The sequence below is a fragment of the Bos indicus genome, chromosome 15, assembly GCF_029378745.1.
Source record: "Bos indicus isolate NIAB-ARS_2022 breed Sahiwal x Tharparkar chromosome 15, NIAB-ARS_B.indTharparkar_mat_pri_1.0, whole genome shotgun sequence".
NCBI lineage: Eukaryota > Metazoa > Chordata > Mammalia > Artiodactyla > Bovidae > Bos > Bos indicus.
In genome coordinates, this window is record NC_091774.1 from 65,907,149 (window position 1) to 65,922,653 (window position 15,505).

General features: G+C 43.7%; 1 protein-coding gene across 4 annotated transcripts in view; it reads left to right on the top strand.

Annotated features, from left to right (window-relative positions):
• PDHX (pyruvate dehydrogenase complex component X) overlaps positions 1-15,505 on the top strand; it is a 75,682-nt gene that overhangs the window by 162 nt on the left and 60,015 nt on the right. For 2 of the 4 annotated variants that reach the window (XR_011570909.1, XM_019975391.2), the window contains exon 1: positions 148-347. The exons of 1 other annotated variant lie outside the window; for it this stretch is intronic. Coding sequence is in view for 2 of the 3 variants with exons in the window: in XM_019975391.2 (XP_019830950.2) it covers positions 188-347 (160 nt within the window). In the remaining variant the exon portion in view is untranslated. Of the gene's footprint in view, positions 1-146; positions 348-15,505 lie in introns of those variants that run through there. One more of the 4 variants, XM_070804030.1, reaches the window with a different exon arrangement.

Genomic DNA, 15,505 nt, shown 5'->3' on the forward strand with positions numbered 1-15,505 from the left:
CCCAACCGCGCAGCCGCCTTGGCCGGGAGGCGGGGGCCAACCAGGTTGGAGGCGGGGCTGGAACTCGACTCAGAGGCGCGCTGGCCTCCGGGGGGGCGTGTCCCCGGGTGGGAGGCGGGGCATGGGCGGGCCTTGATGACTGGGCGATCAGGCTGCGCTGAGGGCAGCCCAGGAGAAGGCCGGGAAGATGGCGGCCTCCTGGAGGCTAGGCTGTGACCCGCGGCTGCTGCGTTGCCTTCTGGGCTTTGGCAGTCGCAGAAGCCCAGAGCTGGTTAAGGGGGCTGCTAGGTGGTCTGTCGGCCGTGGAGCTAGTTGGAGATGGTTTCACAGTACGCAGTGGCTGCGGGGTGAGTGGCCGGGGCTTGCTCAGCTTCTCTGTACCTGAGCAATGGGCCTGGGGCAGTGGCTTTTTGATCGAGGGCCTGCATCTGGGTGTGGAGGCGCCCGGAGCTCACCGTTCCCTAATCCTTTTTTCTGGGAGAGGGTCTCCTGACGTGGTCTAGTGCATGCCGCAAAGGGCTTTTTTGGAAGCTAGGAGAACTTGACTCCATCCCTTGGCCGCCTGGCTTCTTCGTGACCTTGCCTTGGAATTTGGGTTCTGAGGCCTGTCTCAGGCCCCTTCCCAGTCATATTTCAGGTGTCTTTAGAGTTGGCTAATTGCCCAAGTTTGCTGACATTCAGACGTCATCGTTAGCTGCTTTTATTCATTCTCCTGACCCGTCTCAGTTAGGAGACCTTCGAGGCCCCTGGGATTGCTCTACGCCAGCACTGGTGAAGGACCCTATTTGTAAATGTCTAAACATCATCAGACGTAGGTCCGGAAGAATGTTTTAAGCAAAACATGAGCTAGAAAGAGTGAAAATTTAGGAGGGGGATCTTACGAAGGTGTCGACTTAAAGACAGAACGTAAGAGTTGTGAGTTTAAGTTTTATTCGAAGTCTTAACTGAGTTTTATAGCCCGAGAGACAGCCACTCAGCTCTAAGGAACTACTCTGCAGAGGTGGGGGTGGGGAGGTGGGTAAGCCAGATTGCATATGAATTTTTTTGGCTAGGAAATGCATGCAGTCAAGCGTATAGTTTAGCAAAGATTACTGCCGATCATAACAGATATGTCATGTTAATGATTTTAATATTTATTATCTTAGTGTTTTTCTATGGATGGGGAGATGTAAGAATCTAGGGTTATTTAAATTCTTCCTGAGATGTGCTTTGAACTATCCTAGAGCCTGTTTATCCAAAGCAGAGTGCTTCATCTTGAATTCCTCTCAGGTCTCACTGTTGCTGGGCAACTGCAGTGAGTTGTGAATTAACCCTTGTGGAACTGGGTAGTCGTTGAAATTCCTTAAATTTATTATAGAAAGTTGTCATTAAACAAAACACAATTCTCTTGGTATTTAATAGTTTGCAATGTAGTGTGCCAGGCATTATTTTTCTTTACAAAAGGGGCTAGTGCATACTGAGCCTGATGTATAATTATTACCTGCCGATCATTCAGTCCCTCCATACCATGAATTGTAATATAAAAAATTTGGTGTAGGCATTTGCCTACATATTCTGAGCTACTTGCGGCCCAGGGGAAAAAAAATGTTACGTGAAGTTAATGGCATGGTGAGTGTACTGAGACTTGAAGATTTAAGGGAACAATTAAACTTCTTTAGCTTAGTGTTTCATAAAATCCCTCTTGTAGCAGTGGCTTTTTTAAACTGTGTTTTAGCATTCCCTGTCTTCTCTTCCCCCAGTTTGTTAAATAATGAACTTTCCTACAGCTGCCAGAGATTCTTTCTGGGGTGGAACTCAGCAATCTACATTTTACAAACAACCTTTGGTGAATTTTCATGTACAAAACATCAACGTTTGGTGTTTGATGGGCTACACTTTGAGATTTGCTCTCTTAGAAAATCATGGAACGTTAAAAGCTCACTGTTAGGAAATAACTGAGAAAGAATGTTCTTATTAAACAGATCTTTTGAGAATCTTTGAACATTTTAAACTCTCTACTGAGAAAGGGGGCAAGTGTTGCATACTCAAAAATGTGCATGCCGTTTCAGGGATTTTGCTTAGACCCAACTTGACAGTCCTTATCTGAGGCATCATGACATTTTACCTACCCCCCAACACACTGCGAACAACTTGTCTATCTACTTGAACTTCATCTGTAAAGAATCCTAGGAAAGCTGTGTTAGCTTCCGGGTGCCTCCCTCTTTGATGTATACAGGGCCCACCTCAGTGATCTAGGATTCTTTTCCTATTTCAAGATCAGCTGTTCAGTGGTGGTCCTCAGGTGTTTACCTGGTGAGCCAGTGGTTAAAGGACTTCCCCATGGCTCAGCGGTAAAGAATCCACCTGCAGTGCAGGAGCTGCAAAAGACAGATTTGATCCCTGGGTCTGGAAGATCCTCTGGAGGAGGTCATGGCAACCCATTCCAGTATTCTTGCCTGGAGAATCCCATGGATAGAGGAGCCTAGTGGGCTACAGTCCATAGGGTCACAAAGAGTTGGACCCGACTGAAGCGACTTAGCATCCACACACGCACACTCACCAGTGGTTTAGACCATGCTTCCACTGCACTGGGTGTGGGTTCGATCCCTGGTCAGGGAACTAAGATCCCACATGCTGTGCATTGTGGCCAAAAAATGAATTAAAAAAATGCCAAAGTCATTTAAAATTTTTTGAAAAAAGGTCAGCTGTTTAGCAATTCTAATCTCTTTTTCAACCTTAATTCCCACTTATCATGTAACATAACACATTCACAGGTTCTGGGGTTTGGACATCTTGGGGGTGGTGAGGCACAGGCATTAGTCTGTCTGCACGAAAGCTGATTACTGTATGTTATTGGATAGCTGTAGGTTATTTGGAAATCTTAGATTTTTTTCCTAATGCTAAGTCAGAATTTGTCTCCTGACTTTTCACATACAGGTTTTTGTTTTGCCACGATAAATATACATGACAATCCTTGAACTATTTGCTTTACAGAGCATGGATTATGAGGTGTTTGTTGGTTTTTCTCAAGCTTGGTAGAAATTATAGTTTTGTAAAACTAAACAACTATTTGGTAGTCTATATAGAGTATGAATTTGACACAATTATTGAATTATTTCCTCTTTCACTTAACTGTCAAGGATTTAAAAATCAGTCGGTTGCGAAGTCAGTTGGAGTTTTGGTTTCTTTAAAAGGTGTTTGTTGGTAGTGTATTTATGAACTATAGCAGATGCAGTGTGCTTAGCCCTTCTTAGAATTCCTTATTCACTTCTCACAACCACCTAGTAAAGTTGGCATTATCTGCATTTTTATTGGGCAGAAGAGACTAAGGCTCAGAGAAATTCAGTGGCACTCCCAAAGCCACGCACCTGTACTGGTGATGACCTGAAAAGGAGCCATGTATTTTTTTACTCTGTTTAACAAATCCTTAACTGTTTCATTCTCTGAACTGCAGTGTGTACTGAGAGGGCAGAGACTTACTCACCATACTATTATTGAGTGAAGAAATGAGCCCTAGTTGCAAGGTAGCTGCTAAGAAAGTAGTTGCCCTGCTGAAGGAACAGGTTCTGTGTATTCAGGCACATGGCCCATCTAGTCATGCTTCTGGAGATGGAGTCCTGTGTTCTGTATAGGCTTTATCCTTAAAGTATGGGGAGGTAAACAACAGCGGCATGGTTTCAGTAGTGTGTGTAGTGAGCCCAGAGGGGCTAAGTTCAGGATGATAAGGGAGAACATAAGAAGGCTTCCTGGAGGTGGCAGCCCTTCCAGGCTGAAAGAGTAGCAGACATAAAGGCCCAGAGGCTAGCTGTGATATTTACAGAAGTGGCAAAGCATTTGTAAACCATTTTTCATCACACCCTAGGCATTTAACTTTGAAGAGTTTCCATTGCTGCCCTTTCAGAGAAAATGGCTTAGTTTGGAATTAATTAATAATTAATAAGATGTTAATGTTGTTGGTTTTAAGTTGTCTCTGAGGAATAACACGTTGAATGTAAAATAACATGAGAGGAGGAAAATAAATGAGCTTCAGTCTTTGTAGTGCTTTGCCCAATATCTGACTATGGGCCTTGTATATATAGATGTTAAATAAACATATCTGGGGAAGCTAAAAATCTCGGAAGTTATATTAAAAAAAAAACAGCTCTACCGTATTGCACATTTGCAGCTAGTGAACCAGTCTGTGTCATTTTAGGAGAAAATTAAATTTGTTGACAACATTTAAAAACTAGGAACTTCAGATAAACATTCTAAATTTTTGTCTTCCTTTGAAAATTTTAAGTTAGGACCTATATGGTGACAGACGATTGAGACTGAGTAATGACTGTTCTCTTCAGGTAGGAAATTACATACTTTGTAGTTGACCATTTTCTCTTCTGTTACCTCTCAGCCAGCAAGACTGAATGTCCTTTGAAATTTGTCATCACCTCCAGGTGTTGTTCTTTTCTTGTACTCTTATCTCTATGGAAAGCAGAAAACGAGAGATAGGTTATGAAAAATGGGAGAGAGCAGTGTGTGTGTGTGTGTGTGTGTGTGTGTGTATAAAGGAGGAAATTTATTATAGATTTAATATGAAAGTGAAGCATGATTGGAGCTGAAGAAACTAGTAGTAGTTAGTAGTATAGTCGCTAAGTCGTGTCCGACTCTTGCGACCCCTTGGACTGTAGCCTGCCAGGCTCCTCTGTCTGTGGGATTCTCCAGGCATGAATACTGGAATGGGTTGCCATTTCCTTCTCTAGGGGATCTTCCCAACCCAGGAATCGAACCCGGGTCTCCTGCGTTGCAGGCAGATTGTTTACCAACTGAGCTGAGGGAAGCCCAAGGTACTGATAACCCACTTCTTTCTTCTGTTTCCTCTAAGCATCTGAGTTTTTGATGGTGATTCTATAACAAGGAGAGGACTTCTTTGTTAAGAGTCAGTGGTGTGGCATGTTGACCTATAATAGACTACCAGACATTTCTTGAGCAAAGATGGGTTTATTCGGGATCTGCGGAGAAGAGCAGTTTGGAGTCTGCAACCATGGGGAGCCACATACTAATCCCCACAAGCTCAGGAAGGAGAACACTTAATACAGAGGGGCAGAGGAAAGTGGGAGGCTACAGTAAGCAAAGAGTCCACGGCTTTTCATTGGCTGAGTCCTCGCCAGGAAAGAAGAGGAATCAGTCTTCTTCCTTTTGGGCTTTGCAGTTATCACAGGGTTGACGTTCCCCTTCTGGTCTCTCAGCTCTATTTCACTGAAGTTTCTGTTTATTAATTTTTACAGTTATTTTTGCCAAAGCATAAATACTGTTTTAGGCCTGGCTCTAATTAAATCTTTCTACACTGATATTGATGAGACTGTTAACTGTTCTTTGAGTTCTTTAAGCATGGAAACAGAAACATACAAACTTGCTGAAATAAAGATAGGATAAAAGTAGGATTTCTTAGAAGGGTACACCACCAGAGTGGCTGGGCCATATCCGTTTCTTGTAGGGCTCCCATTGTCTGCTCTCTTTCTCTGATTTACGTTGGTTTTCTCCTCAGACTTCCCAATCTACTTACTCGTGGTTTTTCTTTTTCTATCATGTCAGCTTGCCTTGCCGTAATGCTGATGCAGGTCCTTACATCTGTTGCTCTTTCAGTTTAGTTCAAGCACACACCACCATTTTTGTGATCTAATTCCAGATTCCCTGGGCAGAGAAGCTGATGACCCAATGTAGGTCAGTTGTATAGAACACAGGGTTGATTCCTTCAAAGACTGCAGTTTGGACATTTCCTTTAAAAGGGAAGTGTGAGTTGGGAATCAATGATGTCTGTTATTCTGACCACTTGATTAGAGTAGTGAAGTCCTTCATTTTAATTGTTTTGGGGTTAAGTATTGACTAGAGAAAATGGATGGTCAATTAAACAAGGCAGAATAGGCTACTCAGTAGTTGAGATCTGTGGTCATCTAATGGAAATAGAAAGGGGATGAATGAGATCTTAGTAGAAGCAGCAGCAGGAGAATCTGGTAAGATTTGGATTATCAGAAAGTACTTAGTATGCATTGCTTTAAAACTTTAAATTCACGATATTAAAGTGGGATATTCCAAGGAGCCATTACATACTGAACCGGGCTTCATTTTAGACTCTTTCGAACTTCCCTGGTGGTTTGGTGGTTAACGCTCTGCACACCAATGCAGGGAGCACAGGTTCGATCCCTGCTTGGAGAACTAGGATCCTACAGGCCACACAGTGCGGCCTGAAAAAAAAAAAAGATTCTTTACCTCTGTCACTTCTAATCATAAGACCCATGCAAAGGTTAGTTGTGTTTTATGGGTGAAGAGGTAGTCTGTGAGGTTTAGTGGTTTGTCCAAGGTTAGTAAGTGAATGACTGCTTTGGAACTATGCACGTGATAATATACAGAGGAAGAAAAGAGGTCCTTGCTTTTGGATATCTTGCAGTAGACTGCCTTTGACTAATCATGAAGTTGGGAACTGAATATTTGTGTCCTCCCCAAATTCATACATTGTAACCTAATGGGCAATAAGAGGGTATTAGGAGGTGGGGGCCTTTGGCAGGGCCTGGGTCAAAGGGAGAGGAGCCCTCATGAATGGGATTTAGTGCCCTTATCAAAGAGACTCCAAAGAGCTGCCTCACCCCTTCCACCATGTGAAGACACCACAAGAAGATGCTCTTTGTGAACCAGAAAGTGGGTCCTCATCAGCCACCATACCAAATTGGCCAGCATCATGATCTTGGACTCTCCAGAATCGTGAGAAATAAATGTTGTTTATAAGCCACCAGCCTCAGATATTTTCTCATAGCAGTCCGAATGGACTAGGGCACAGGGCAGTGGGCTCATCAACTCAGGGCACGTGTGCACAAGAAAGGGTTACAGTTGAACAGAATCGGGTCTCTGCCAGCCAGAAAAGAGTTGGGAAAGTGGGTTTGGGAATAATACGTAGCATTTATTGAGAGCTTCAATTCAGTTCAGTTCAGTCGCTCAGTCGTGTCCGACTCTTTGCGACCCCATAAATTGCAGCACGCCAGGCCTCCCTGTCCATCGCTAACTCCCGGAGTTCACTCAAACTCACGGTGATGCCATCCAGCCATCTCATCCTCTGTTGTCCCCTTCTCCTCCTGCCCCCAACCCCTCCCAGCATCAGAGTCTTTTCCAATGATTCAACTTCACATGAGGTGGCCAAAGTACTGGAGTTTCAGCTTCAGCATCATTCCTTCCAAAGAACACCCAGGACTGATCTCCTTTAGAATGGACTGGTTGGCTCTCCTTGCAGTCCAAGGGACTCTCAAGCGTCTCCTCCAACACCACAGTTCAAAAGCATCAATTCTTCGGCGCTCAGCTTTCTTTACAGTCCAACTCTCACATCCATACATGACTACTGGAAAAACTATAGCCTTGACTAGACGGACCTTTGTTGGCAAAGTAATGTCTCTGCTTTTGAATATGCTATCTAAGTTGGTTATAACTTTCCTTCCAAGGAGTAAGCATCTTTTAATTTCATGGCTGCAGTCACCATCTGCAGTGATTTTGGAGCCCAAAAAATTAAAGTCTGACCTGTTTCCACTGTTTCCCCATCTATTTCCTATGAAGTGATGGGACCAGATGCCATGATCTTCGTTTTATGAATGTTGAGTTTTAAGCCAACTTTTTCACTCTCCTCTTTCACCTTCATCAAGAGGCTTTTTAGTTCCTCTTCACTTCCTGCCATCGGAGAAGGCAATGGCACCCCACTCTAGTACTCTTGCCTGGAAAATCCCATGGATGGAGGAGCCTGGTGGGCTACAGTCCATGGGCTGAGCAGCTTCACTTTCACTTTTCACGTTCACGCATTGGAGAAGGAAATGGCAACCCAATCCAGTGTTCTTGCCTGGAGAATCCCAGGGATGGGGAAGCCTGGTGAGCTGCCATCTATGGGGTCGCACAGAGTCATACACGACTGAAGTGACTTAGCAGCAGCAGCAGCAGCAACAGCACTTTCTGCCATAAGGGTGGTGTCATCTGCATATCTGAGGTTCTTGATATTTCTCTTGGCAATCTTGATTCCAGCTTGTGCTTCTTCCAGCCCAGCGTTTCTCATGATGTACTCTGCATCTAAGTTAAATAAGCAGGGTGACAGTATACAGCCTTGACGTACTCCTTTTCCTATTTGGAACCAGTCTGTTCTTACCATGTACCATTCCCCTTTCTCAGCCCTTTATGTGAATTCACTCAGTACTTATGACAGCTAATGCTGTGCTCTGGTGATAGAAATCTAGTTTCAACACAGGCTGCCTGACACCAAAGCTGGTTCTTTGCCTAACCACAGCCTTCTTCAGTGCCAAGTAATGACTGTAGACATCAGCAGAACAGTGTCAACATGCTGAAGTTTTGTTCACTTTTACGTTTTAGCGAACACCTGCTTTTTTTTTTTTATAAGTGAGGCATTTGAGTAATATCTACATTGTGAAATGTTATGTCAGCAACAGTTGTGATGTCTTAAGTTATTTTAAATAACTTAAGATACTAACATTCTAGACTGTGTATAAAGGATATTAGGACCATTCAAGAGTTAAAAAGTATATGTCAGTGTCCTCTGTAAGTTTCGAAGATGACCCACTGTTGAATATATACCTTATTGTTGTCTTGAGCATCAATTTGCCTTTATGACAAAATGTGTAAATCCCCAAATTATTAGTCATATGTTCATTCTTCCACTACATTCTGGAGTGGTGATTTCTTTTTGCCTTTGTTCCAAGATTGCAACTGGGATTCATGTAGAATTTACATTTTCTAGTTTAATACCAGGAAGACCAGTGCTGCAAGCTGAAACCTCTTCTGAAGTGTTTGGTTTATTTCACTCAGGAAATGGTTCTTCGGCCATGCTGACGTACCTTCAAATCGTTGGGTGGGTACTAAGTGTATGAAGGAATCAACAGGTTCTGTAAACAAAGTGGAATGTATCATGCCTCTTTATTTTTTGTACTTGGTAAGCAGTCCATTTACTGTAGCTGGTGGTCTATTAGATATTTTCCTACAATCACGGTCTTTCTTGTGTTAGCAAAACATTTCTAGGGAAGAATTAAGGTTGGTGAATTTATAATTCAGGAGCATTTCTTTGGGAATCTGTTGGCATTGATTTTTTTTAGAGGGGCATAAATCTATTTGAAAACTGAAAAACTCTTATCACTTCTTCAGAAAAATGCAAAATTTTGTATGTGATTCCAGGGAACTTGTAGATCTCCCTGTAATTTATCTATAATGCCACCTGGTCTCCAACCTGTTACCATGAACATTTTGGTTATTTCCTATAGAAAATAATTGTGCTGCTTTGCAAGGGTATTTGCCATATCTGAGAACAAGAAAGGTGGCAGGCACGAATATTGGAGTTAGTTGCCATGCCCTCCTCCTGGGCATCTTCATGACCCAGTGATGGAACCCAGGTGCCCCATATTGCAGGCTGATTATTTACTGACTGAGCCCCCACGGAAACCCAAGAACATTGGAGTGGGTAGCCTATCCCTTCTCCAAGGCATCTTCCCAATCCAGGAATCAAACCACGGTCTCCTGCATTGCAGGCAGATTCTTTACCAGCTGAGCTACCAGGAAAGCCCCTCTCTGCTCATACTGTTGGTTCAAATGGAGTGACCTGCCTGTGGTTTGAAATTTTTCTTGCTGCTTAATGCCGCCCTCCTAAAGCTTCTTATACGGTCCTGTCAGGGAATGGATGACACTCCAAAAATGGGTAATTTGAGTGGAGTTTAATAAGTGACCATTTTTGTGAACTCAGGGTATAGAGATGGCACGGTACTAAAGGGCTTTTGGAGTAAGGTGCTGTGATCACCCTTGGCTTGAAGAGGCATGGACAAGGAGCACTTCCTGAACTGGGAAGTGGGGAGCCTTTGTGATCTCTGATGGAGCTGTGCCCTTCAGTTAAAGGATCCAGCCAGGTCAGGCGACCCCACAAGGAGGGAGCTGAGGAAATAAGCTGACCTCACTCTCCTCTCTCCTTTTCAGTCTCTTTATGCTGCCTGTTGGTGGAACCCAACTGGAGGCCAAAGCAAGGAAGCCTATTAGTGTAGCCTGTTTAGTAGTGTTGGGGAGGGTTGACGAGTAGATCTGTAAGGGCAGATGGGGGACACCTTGCAGGCCCACCTGACTTACACCCATTAGTCATTACACTTTACACCTCAGGTTTAACACTGATGCCATCAAGTACTGGCTCATGTGTATGTGTATGGCAGGTCTCATGCTAAGAGGGGAAGAGAGTGAGTGTAGATTTTACACTTGGAAGAACCAAACGAGGTTTCCTTGGACCTGTTTCCCCGGGCCAATGCTTTGCCAAAAGCAAGCACAGGCTCTTCATAACTGACCTGATTTTTAATAGGATTTTTCTGTCTACATTTGAATAGCTAAATAGGAATCAAGGCTATGTAGGCTTTTAGGGTACTTTTTATAGAAGAAGAATGTTGTTTTTGGAGCAGAGGCATTTAATTTGGATTTCTGTTGTTGTTGTTGTTTTTTTTTAACTGATACTCCTAAATCAAGTCATCCTTGATTCCTGACTTTCCCATGCCACATCTCAACTACCAGAAATTCTCATTGGCTCCACCTTTTACATGTAATCTGCCCACTCCTCACCACTTGTTCCACCAACTAGCCTGGCCAGGCTACCACCACCTCTATTCCGGTTTATTGCAGGGGTGTCCCAGTAGATGTCCCCGCCACACCCTTGGCCCGGTACAGACTGTTCTCCCTGCAGCTTTCAGAGTGTCACTTTTAAATTAGAAACCAGATCATGTTACTCTTCTGCTGAAAACCCTCCAAGAGCTTCTCATTAATCTCAGAAGAAAATCTGAAGTCCTGACTGTGGCTTACAAGGCCCAGTATGATACAAACCCTCCACCTCTATGACTTGAGCTCTGACCGTGCCTCTCCTCACACTGAGTCCACTGTAGCACCCCGGCTCCCTTGGTGAACTCTGAACATACCAAGTATGCTGTCAGCTCATTCTCGTGCTTGCGCTTTCCAGAAGGCCCTTCCATCAGAGATTTGCATGGCTTCCTCCATTTAGTTCTGCTTACTTTGTCAGAGGAAGGCTTCTCTGATGAACCAGGAAAATAGTCCTCCCCTGCAACTGGGTCCCCTTACCTTCCTTACTTTTCTTAAAAGGATCTGGTCCTTTACATGCCTTTTCAGTCTCAGGACAAGTATTCTAAGTCAGTAAAGGAGAACAGGTAACACGCTCATGGATATCTTCACTTTGTATTTAAAATCCCGTTATTTTCGCTTTATAGTTGTGTGCCGGGGACCAGCCCCGGCTGATCCAGGGAATTCGAAGCGGGGACGGCGTTGGCGAGGATCAGGAAACAACTGCTTAATTAAATGTTTATTAAGGATATAAAGAGTGGTGAAATAAGGATAGCTCAGCGAAGAAATTCAGTGAAAAAAAGAGGCTGAATAAAATTCCAAAGCAGGGAATTTACGTCACCTACGAAGGCCGCAGGCGTCCTCCCGTTCTCCCGAAGGAGAGGAGACACTAGGCCTCCCCGGTCAGATCTTAGAAGGCGTCCTCCCGTTCTCCCGAAGGAGAGGAGACACTAAGGCCTCCCCGGTCAGATCTTAGAAGCCCAGGCAAAATTAGTAGGCTTGACGAGCTTCCCTGCCTCAGAGGAAAAGTTCAGCTAGAAGGTGAAAGAAAGAACGACACGGGGAGACCAAATTCCGGTGAACAAAAGGACATACTTTATTTTCCAAAGCAGTTTTATACCTTAAGTTGTGCACAGAGGATAATGGGGGAAGGGGTAGAGGCATGCAAAGACAGCAGTTCCTGATCCTTATCGAAGTCAGGCTTTCAAACTTATCATATGCAAAAGTTTAGGTGATTTACATCATCTTCTGGCCAGGAAGCCTGTTAACATTTTAAGAAACTTATTTTTCTCTAAAGGTGATTATTCTAAAGTCAGGCGCCAGCCTCCAAAAAGCATTGGAGAAAGTTGCATTCCTATAGGGCAAAGGTGAGGTGGGCTCAATCAAGAAAAGAATTAACTCAAGGGTCCAAGATTACAAACATTGAGGCAACTGCTTACATTTCTATACACCCATTATATCAATCAATACACCGCCAAGGACACAGTAGGTACGGGATATGGAGACTTAGCAGCAAACATTGGCCCAACAAGTGAAAAACCCTTCACCAATACAATTTCTAATCAATCTTTTAACTACTCAAAGGAATCTGTGTTTAGACAGTTTAGAACATCTCCTGCCTCTCACAGTTGGGAGGCTCTGAACAATCACATGTTGCCGGAAAAAACCTATTCAGGCAGGCTAGAGGACTTCCAAAGGAGTTTGTAGGTTGAAACACTGTCACACCCAAGAATTATTAACTGGAGCTGTAAGCTAACTCTTTTTTCAGAGAGAGGTAGTGGGGGACAGCCCCCCGTAAAGTCAGAGGTGTAGGTGACAGCACAAAACAGAAAGTAGGCAGACTCTGGTTTTGGGGGTAGATTGCTCGAGAATTTCCAGGGAGACTCCTGAGGCTTGATCCCGCCTTTGCGTATGTCAAGCCTCCTTCCTCATGACCTTTGCCACGGGCGGAGCTCGCTCCCCACAGTTGTGACCATCTCAAAGCACGTGCAGTTTTTCTTTTCTTTTTTGTCACTTATATCCTTGTGGACATAGCTATGCCTATGGCACTGCAAGCAAGTTCAATATTTTTATTGTGTTTATTTCTTGTACTCAAAATATTTTCATGCCTTTTCATTGCTGTTTATGGAATGTCAACCGCATTAGCCACGTAGTAAAGTGTACTGGGAGGCACTGTGGAATGTCAACCGCATTAGCCACGTAGTATAGTGTACTGGGAGGTACTGGGGAATGTCAACCGCATTAGCCACGTAGTAAAGTTTACTGGGAGGTACTGGGGAATGTCAACCGCATTAGCCACGTAGTAAAGTGTACTGGGAGTACTGGGGAATGTCAACCGCATTAGCCACGTAGTAAAGTGTACCGGGAGGCACTGCAGCTACACACTATTAGGTAGTAGTCCCAGCGTACTTTTTTGAACTTCCTTGACTGACTTTGCGTTTTCATTATGTCCTACTCTAGCCAAACTAAGCTGTTTGCTTCCTCTTCATTTGCATATGATGTTTCCCTATCCTGGAATATCTCTGTTGGGCCCTCACCATGTTTTATTTGCCTGGCAGATTTTTTTTAATTAAATGTTATTTTTTAATTGTAAAAATATATATAAAATTTACTATTTTAACTATTTTTAAATGTATAGTTCCAGGACATTGAGAGCGTTCACACTGTTGCATGGCCATTACTGTGGTCTCCAAACCTTTTCATCATCCCAAACTGAAACTCTGTATCCACTAAACAGTAACTCCCCACTCCCTCTCCACCCAGCCCTTGGCAACCACTGTTCTACCTCCTCTCTGAATTTGCCTGTTCTAGGTAGGTACCTCATTAAAAATGGAGTCATAAAATATTTGTCTTTTTGTGTCTGGCTTATTTCACTTAGTATAATGTCTCCCAGTTTCATCCATGTTATTGCAGGTATCTGAGTTTCATCTGTTTTGGAGGCCTAATCACATTTTATTGGCTGTATATACCACATTTTGTTTATCCATTCACGTGTCAATGGACACTCGGGTGGTTTGCACTTTCTGGCCACTGTGAACAGTGCTGCTATGAACATGCCTTGTGCAAACGCCTGTTCTGGGTCCTGCTTTCATTTCTTTTGGGTATATCGCCAGAAGTGAGATTGCCTCATCAAATAAATGATCATTCAGTGTTTAATGCTTTGAGGAACCATTGGGTGGTTTTTACACAGAAACTGCATTGTTTTACTTGTTTTGCTTTCCCTCCGGTAGTGCACAAGGGCTCTTAATTTCTCCACATCTTGCCAACACTTGTTTTCTGTGTTTTTGATAATAGCCATTCTAATGAAGATGAAGCGGGACTAGCACACAAATCAAGATTTCCTTTCCTGATCAGCTAGAGTCTCGTCTCAGCCCTTTGGCATTCTGACAGCACGGTTATCTACTACCCTCTGGCGCTTGCATGTTTGTCTTGACGTCCCATTTAAACTAAAATCCTTTGAGGTCAGGATTCTGGTCTGTGGGTTGAGGACTAGGACAGCAGGAGCTCTGTAAGCATTTGTTGAGTGCCTCGTTTGTCCTTTCGCTTTAGTAGGCAGTATTATGACAACCTACTACGGGAGAAGGCAATGGCACCCCACTCCAGTACTCTTGCCTGGAAAATCCCATGGACAGAGGAGCCTGGTAGGCTGCAGTCCATGAGGTCACTAAGAGTCGGGCACGACTGAGCAACTTCACTTTGACTTTTCACTTTCATACATTGGAGAAGGAAATGGTAACCCACTCCAGTGTTCTTGCCTGGAGAATCCCAAGGACAGGGGAGCCTGGTGGGCCGCCGTCTATGGGGTAGCACAGAGTCGGACACAACTGAAATGACTTGGACACAACTGAAATGACTTAACAGCAGCAGCATTATGACAGCACCACAGGAGGCACATTTGCCAATAGCATTAATGAGAATTAGGTTTTCAAATGTGCAGTACAGTTAAAGAGTTCGAGTTAGTGTACTTCAGCAATGAGGACAAGGCTGGATAAAGTAAAGAGTAGAAAGGGAACCTTCAAGTTTAGGTTGGGAAGGTGAGAGGAACCTGTGAATCTGTCTCCCTAACTGAATTGTGAAGTAAGATATTGTCATGTGTGTGTGGGTGGGCGGGGGTCACTTCAGTCAGTGTCCAACTCTTTACGACCCTATGGACTGTAGACCACCAGGCTCCTCTGTCCATGGGACTCTCCAGGCAAGAATACTGGAGTGGGTTGCCATGCCCTCCTCCAGGGGATCTTCCCAACCCAGAGATCAAACCCATGGCTCTTGTGTCTCTGCATTGGCAGGCAGATTCTTTACCACTAACCAACTATGAAGCCCAGGAGATCATCATATATCTAGCCAACTACATGCCTTCAGAGTTCATCCTCTTAACCATCTCTGTGCTGCCTGTTAACTGCTAACATTTTTTGAGACTTAACTTTTTGCCAGGCCGCACTGTAGTGACTTGACATGTGTAACCTCATTTAGACCTATTTTATTAAATAATAGCTTCTTTTAACACAGTAGTGCATGTGTATAGTTTAAATAGGCAAATGGTACTAAAAGGCTTATGCCAACACAGTGGATCTCTGACCCATCTTTTCCTACTCTCCCAGCCATCTTCCTCCTTAGAAGCAACAAGTTTTGTCTGGTAACTGTCCTGTGGCATTTGCTCATCTCTCTATGTTATGTATTATCTATGGATGACTTCTGATCAGTCATCCCTCTGTTTTCTCTCTCCCATTCTCCCAATGTAGTTATTTTTCAATTCTTAATTAAATCTATATTTAGTGTTGACACCAACCAAGTATGCTTAACTGAGAATTGTCATGTATCATCCCATATTACGACTGTAACCTTTCTTACTTGGCTAGCGTGTGAGACGAGTGCAATTGTGCGGTAGTTGGAGCATTCTTTGGCATTGCTTTTCTTTGGG